This window comes from Populus nigra, chromosome 2, assembly GCF_951802175.1.
Source record: "Populus nigra chromosome 2, ddPopNigr1.1, whole genome shotgun sequence".
Taxonomy (NCBI): domain Eukaryota; kingdom Viridiplantae; phylum Streptophyta; class Magnoliopsida; order Malpighiales; family Salicaceae; genus Populus; species Populus nigra.
This window is the reverse complement of record NC_084853.1, coordinates 43247516-43254649: the sequence shown is the minus strand read 5'-3', so window position 1 is coordinate 43254649 and position 7134 is coordinate 43247516. Positions and strand designations below refer to the sequence as shown.

Sequence of the window (7134 nt, the reverse complement as noted above, 5' to 3'; positions counted from 1 at the left end):
TTCCAACCAGCAATGCTAGCTGTTATTTGGTGTATACTCGCCACTTCGCTAACCAATATTCCCGTCAGAAGTGAGTAGAGAATGCATGCTTGAACACCAAAAGTTGGTTGACGTATTCATCCATCAACAACCTTGACAAAATTGCTTCTCAGAATTCCCGCAATTTCACAAGGCGTGATGCAGTAGCATATGAGTCATGCAATGCATGTTGCCAAGCATGCTCAATAATCACATGTCTTTGACACCAATATGCAGTCTGAATAATGGACATTTGAAGAACGACAAGTTGCGTTGCAAAATATTACATTGATCTTCCTTTGATTTTTTATGAACTCGTTCTCCAAAATAGATTTTGAGGGAAACAGATTAGATAAATCTTTCGTCTGTTGCATCAAATTTGGGATCCAACAAATACTGCATGGAAATGGATGAGACTTGGATGGGGATAATAACTCATATAATCATCGCCTACTCCTTTCCTTCGATTTTGAATCAGAGTGGTGTGCCTTCGATTTCTTCTTGCGAGGCTGAACGGCACCACCACCTTCTATAAATGGCATACCCATGAGAGACAAGAGTCTCTGCGCTTCTTGATCGGTGTTGGCTGTGGTTGTAATGCAAACATCCATTCCCCTGTGTTTACCAACTGCATCAAAATCAATCTCTGGGAACACACTCTGGTCGCTAATTCCAATGCTGTAATTGCCTTGTCGATTAAAGCTGTTTGGGGTCCCACCTTGGAAATCCCTTGTTCTAGGCAGCCCCAAGTTAACAAGTCGATCTAAGAACGAGTACATCATCTGTAATATATAATCAAGGATCCAAGTTACAAAATTTCCATGTAAAATTAAAAAGAATGCAACCAGCAAAATGCACCAGGATACAAATTTGGTAATGAGATGAACCTGTTATGATTTGATCTGATCTAAACAGCACGTAAAACCAGGATACAAGCAACAAGATCAATTGCTGACAAATTACATGATGTGTTGATTCAAAATCAAAGTGGCATGGGAGTGTGTACAGGATAAGAAAGCCCTACTCGGAAGCACAGACCATTGTGTTAAAAGACAGTAGACTGAAAACAAGCTCTAGCATAGAGCTGAAAAGGAACAAATCTCCCACAGTAGAGTATTGGTGATCATCTTGAGACTCTACCTATGGACCATAGCCATCATATCTACCGTGTTTCTTCTAAAATCTCTTTGAGGAGCATTGCCATCATTGAAGTGAATGGTCATACTCAAAGAATCCATCATCTTGAGCAATCACTATATCTCCCTCGTGCAGAAGTGAAAACCAAAATAAATAAAAAATTCAAATACAATCATTCAAAACTTGACAGTAAGCCTCAAATCCTGTTTAGAATCGGAGTTTAAAAGCATTTTTTCTGAGGATCAAACAAGAGAAATCCCATCATCTAATCAAAGTGAGAAGCTCAATTCCAAAAATCAATAACTTTTCCTTCCCTAATAGCCAGTATCATCGGCTAAGCTAAATGCCCCTACCATTGATCTACACGCTACTAAAAGCACACATCGTCGAATCAGCCATGAAAATAATTATCACAAAATTATGCATCCTGGCATTTCTTCTCTATCTATAAGGAAGCTCCAGATATGCAGCATCATTCACCCTTGCACCTGTAACTTCAACTATACCCAAGCAGCTTCTCCAGACAGATCCATCTTTAAAATCATTTTCCTCAAAGCCCCCTCAAAAACTACAACACCCTTCCAAAACACAAAAGAAGAAATCTTGCGCTGTGATGTCCAGATAACATGTAGCCTCTAGAGTTTAGACTCCTAGCTAACTTTATCATGAAATGTGTAGCCACAGCCATGAACATAAACAAGAAAATTCGATAAAGAGAAAAAACAAAAATGCTCACATTTCCTCTGAGTGTAACATAAATACCAAGTGGTCGGGCTTCCCTACTCTTGAAGGCACCAACCGCATTCTCGGCCCCCGTCTTTACGGGTCTTTGGCCTGTGATAAGAGCCAAATCATTTATCGCTGCCTCCACCTCCTTAGAACTCTGCGCGGCATCTCCAATCCCACAACTCACCACAACCTTCTGAATTCTTGGAACCTAAAGAAATGAGAAATCCAGATTTTAGCAAATTGCAAATTAGAATAACTTTATCAGTAAATTGGAAAATTTTTAAAGAGTTACCTGGTCAATGTTGGTGTAACTGAACTCTTGTAACAGCAAAGGGACGATTGTTTCAAGGTATGTGGTTTTGAGCCGAATGCTTTTGTCTGCTTCTGATTTGTCCACCAAGACAAATTCTGCAGTGGTTCTCACTGATATCACCCCATTCTGGGTTCCGTACGGTGCTCGTGCGGTTAAGCGCGATGGGAGAGTGGGGAATCGGCCGTGAAACGACGCCGCCAAGGAGCGTAAGAGCGAATGAGTGGCCATTTTTCTGGTTTGAAGGGAGGGGGTTGGACTCGGAGATTCTGTTGGTAGGGTTTAGTGTGCGGGGTTGTGAAATGGGTTCGAAGGTTGAACTTATTTACGCAAGTGCCATTTAGGTTGATGCTGGCGTGGGTGTGTTGTAAATTTTGGGAATTGTTTTGTCAAGGTGAGAGGATAAGAGGGATGGCAAATTACGATTTTGCCTTTTTCTTCAGGGGAAAAATATAAATGTTGTCGAGATAAAAAAAGTTATTCTCAGGCCGGTGCTGTCCTTTGACTGTGGTAGCTGCAGTTTTTTTTTTTATTATTATTATGAATATTTTGTATATATCCTAATTAATTTTATAAATTTTAAAATTAATAATTATATAAAATTCTAATAATTTAAAAAAAAATCAAATTCATAACTATTAAAAAACAAATTCAATAATTAACCAGTTAAGTTACCTTAAAATTACAGTTCTTACATTGCGAAACATCATGTAGTAGACTTTTTCTCCAGCACTTATTGGAAGCAAGAAATAAGGGTGGAAGGAGAAGATAATATACAGAATAATTTTGCAAGTTAAAAAGGAATCTTTGCTAGAGTGGTTGCTTTGTATTGTTCAATAGTCAAAGCAATAATTATTATATTTAGATTAAAAGAAAATGGTGTTTTCATGTATAAATAACATAATTGTAAATTTTATAATTTTTTTATTATAGCAATGATAAAATTATAATTTTTTGTTTTTTTAATAGGAAGCAAGCTTTTCTTGTATTTTTTTTCTTTTTATATTAGTATTTTTATCATTTTATACTTGGCCTATTTATTATTATTATTTTCTTATCTTTATTTTCTTGTTATATTTTTTAGTTTTTTTTTCTTTACAATTTTTTTTCAAAAAAATAAATATTAGTTTTTACACTTTGAATATTTATCCTTCTGGCTTGTTTATTTCATTTTTTTGTTCTCGTCTTTATTATTTTGTAATTTGTTTTAAATTTTTTTTCTTTATATTTTTTTTTAAGAAATTATTATACAAAGACTAAGAAAATTGTTTTTCATTGTAGCAATTGCAACATTATTTATTTTCCTGCTATGTTAAAAATTAGATTGAGATCTTAGATATTTTTATTAACGCATATGATATTTACTATATTTTATTATATATAAGCATTTATTTTTTTATTCACAATTATATTTTTTATTTAAAGTAAAAAAAACATGTTAACAACACATATACATTAATTTTTTTGCATTAAAAAAAGTTATTCGACCTGCAGTAAGGCGAGTTGAATAGACACGTTAACACTTTATTTTTTATATTTATTAATACAAATAATTGTTGATGTAGTTAATTAAATATACACATAAACTTTTTAATTTTAAATTAGACTTAAAAAAACACACTTAAAAAATTTACATATCTTTTTTATAAAAAAAAAAACATAAAATTATTCAACTGAGGAAGCAGGTGAAATAACTAGTGTAACTAATTCATGCTAAGAGCGCGTGCATTTGATTATTTAGGAGAAATTTGGCTCGGCATTTGATTGGTTTGAGATATTTTTACAGATAGTAGGAGTAACAGCTTTTTGTTTTTTCAAAGTTTAATAAATAATGACGTGAAATTTTAGTGCGATGGGTGAAATTTTAGTGTGGTGCGACTCTAATCTCAATATAGGTGTTTTTAAATTAAAAAATTATTAAAATAATATTTTTTATTACATTAAAATAATTAAAAAATATTTTAAAAAATATTCATTCAAAGCTTTTCAAGTATAAAGTAATTTGAAAAGAAAGTTGAACCACAAAAAATAAATACACCTTAAAATTAGACTATTCGATCGGTTAAGCCAGATGATTAATAATAAAACTACTACCCCATATCAATATAATAAAAACAAGTTTGTTATAAAATTTATTATTTACTTTATTAATCTGACATTTAATTTAGTCAATGATTTTAAAGAGTTAATAACAAAATTTTAGTAAAGTTTCTCCTATACATGAATGATACTCAAAATTTTATCCCTCTTAAAAAAAACTGTAATAAACAACAATAGCAAAGCTCAATAAATTCTCACATTTTATAATCACAAACAGACCTAGAAATGCAAATAAGAAAACATATATACATGCTAAATGAATATAAATACTTAAATAATACAACATTCAAGTAATCGAAATCCCAAAATATATAAACATAACACACCTATCTATTTATATCCACATCGTCTATTAGATGATTCGGACTTATCAGCTGAACGACTAAATCCAACTCTTGCACCTACTTGAGTGGTCCTATTTTTTATTACGACATCATCAAGAATTAACCTTTCTTTGGATATTTCAAATTCAATGCGACAAATATTGAATCATCATGATGCATGGTGCAACTTTCATTTTCTTTGTCAAAATTATGAAGCATTAATGTAGTCTATTGACCCTCTCATAGCATAAAGTCATCCTAGTATTAATAAAACATTAATATTAAATTAAAAAATCAATAACATGGTTTCAAGTTTTTTTTCCTGTAATTTCATAAAATTTTATTTGTAATATTTGTTTAATCATAGGATAATATGGTAATTTGATAAATAAAATAAAAAACAAAAAGCTATTGACGCATGTGTTCTACTCGTCAACTGCTCTGCCACCTTTAGGCAGCGTGTGAGGCTGACTCTAGCGGTCAAAACTATTGTTTTGTCATGTCATTCGATTCATTTCTGATATCATTTTCCTTATTGGGTAGTGTGTGCACGGCGATTCTATCACTAATTTAATTTTCTTTTTTTTCCCCATCATTTCTTTCACACTTATCTCGATCTATGCACTACCCTTCAAAAAATTCACAACAACCTTTTATTTTCTTTCATCTTCAAATTTAGTCCATGTTATTTTAATTATAATTTTTTATTTAAAAAAATTATTTCAATTTCACCATCCTTCAATTTTTATTCATTTTTTAGATTTGGTGATCATTCATTTTATTGCTATTTTTTTTTTACCTGGGGTGATTTATATTAAAAAAAAATGTGATTTCATCGTCCATTTTTTCTCAACCTGGTTTTTCTTTTTTTTTGTGCTATTTTTCAACTTTCAAATTTTTTTCAAATTGATTTTTTTATTCTAATTTTATTCTTTAGCATTAAATTGTTTATGAATTTGGTTTTTTGATTGAGCTCGGATATGAGATTTCACGGGTTATGGTTTTAGAAAATTAACCTAGGTCTAGAAGACTTGCCAAAGTTTTCTTGGTTTTTAATGTTATTAAATTAGGGTTGCCTTTTATGTTATTAAAGTAATCAAACTTATTAAATTTAATCAACTTAATGCCTAGAGTTTGAATCTCTTTTACTTCACTTGAAATCATAGCATCGCCTTAACTTTAATTTTTTTATTGGTCTGGTCTGGAGCATTGTGTCAACCAATAATAAAAGTTTACTCATGGTATTTTTTTTTATTTTTAATTTTTTTTACTTTTAACTTTTAATAATTGGCTTATTATAATTGAGTTTTTAAAATTGTTTTGATATCAATTTCATGGTTTTATCATGATTTCATACCTCATATTAACCCTTGTTTTTAAATTACTTAACTTGTCAATTGGAGTTAAGTAATTTACGATCACCCTCTTTTAATCCTTCCTTGGTATAATAGCAAAGCAGGATGCTTGTTTTCCATTTTGAACTCTTTCTACTATAACTTTAGACTTCATTCAGAGCCACGTTTCAACTTTCAAAGATGCTCCCAAAACTCAAGCAAAGGGTTCAATCGGTGTATATGGCTGAAACTCAAAACTCCATGATTAGACAAAATCCATGCTTCTTGGCTTGTGAACTCCTTTTCTCTCTCATGACTACTCTGTAATTTTTACTTTTCAATGTAATATATAAAATTATAATTTTTTTTTCGTGTATAATTTACCCGTATAATATATATAAGGGTAAATCTTAATTTCACCGCCTAGTTACTAGGGGTAATCTTAATTGTACACCCAAAATATTTTCCATAATAATTGTACTGTTAAATAATCTTATTTTCCATTAAATCATTATATTTCATTTGTTTTTTATTTTCAAAGTGTTTTAAATTTATTTATTTTTACTTTTTTCTCTGTTTCAATTTGATTTTTATGTTTTTAATTCGTTTTGATGTGATAATGTCAAAAATAAATTTAAAAAAATCAATAAAAATATTTTTTCAAAATATTTTTTTAAACAAAAATTACTTTAAAATATAATCACTATCATAGTACTAAACAAATTTTAAATACTATTAAAAAGATAGTCAAGTATTCACTTGCTTCTCATGTGATCCCCGTCAAAATGAGGGAATTAGAGAAAATTCTATTTACAATTTTTTAATAAAATAGGCTACATGTTTTGTGAGTTATCAAAATATAAAATCTAAAGTATTTTAAAAATCACCTTTAGTTACTATTTATTCACATATTTTTCTCCACACTATGCTAATTTTTTTTTTTTAATTTTATCATCTAGCAAAAGGATCACATAAAGAACATAAATAATTAATAATTTTATTTATTGAATTTAACATGATAATCCAGTTAAAAAATAAAAATTATTCAATAATACAAATTTTGCAAAAAATACCTTGGGTGTATAATTAGGATTACTCTGATAATTAGATGATAGATTGAGAATATACCCTATATATAATATTTGCATCTCTTAATAGTGTTAATTAACATAAAACTTAAAAG

At 30.1% G+C, this 7134-nt stretch overlaps 1 protein-coding gene across 1 annotated transcript; it reads right to left on the bottom strand.

The window, feature by feature from the left end:
- Positions 1–250: 250 nt before the first annotated feature.
- On the bottom strand, positions 251–2502 carry LOC133681461 (large ribosomal subunit protein uL5c-like). The gene is made up of 3 exons (XM_062104515.1): positions 2177–2502; positions 1892–2092; positions 251–800 (listed from the first exon to the last, which is right to left on the bottom strand). The coding sequence occupies exons 1-3, from the start codon at positions 2423–2425 to the stop codon at positions 462–464; spliced, it is 789 nt and encodes a 262-aa protein (XP_061960499.1). The 5' UTR covers positions 2426–2502; the 3' UTR covers positions 251–461.
- Between the last annotated feature and the right edge of the window lie 4632 nt (positions 2503–7134).

Bases quoted from the DNA above. Each gene is read 5' to 3' on its own strand.
- LOC133681461 (XM_062104515.1), bottom strand. From the start codon at position 2,425: ATGGCCACTCATTCGCTCTTACGCTCCTTGGCGGCGTCGTTTCACGGC. The intron at 2,093-2,176 runs GTAACTCTTTAA...TCATTTCTTTAG, and splicing joins GTTACACCAACATTGACCAG to GTTCCAAGAATTCAGAAGGT. The intron at 801-1,891 runs GTGAGCATTTTT...TATATATTACAG, and splicing joins ATGTTACACTCAGAGGAAAT to ATGATGTACTCGTTCTTAGA.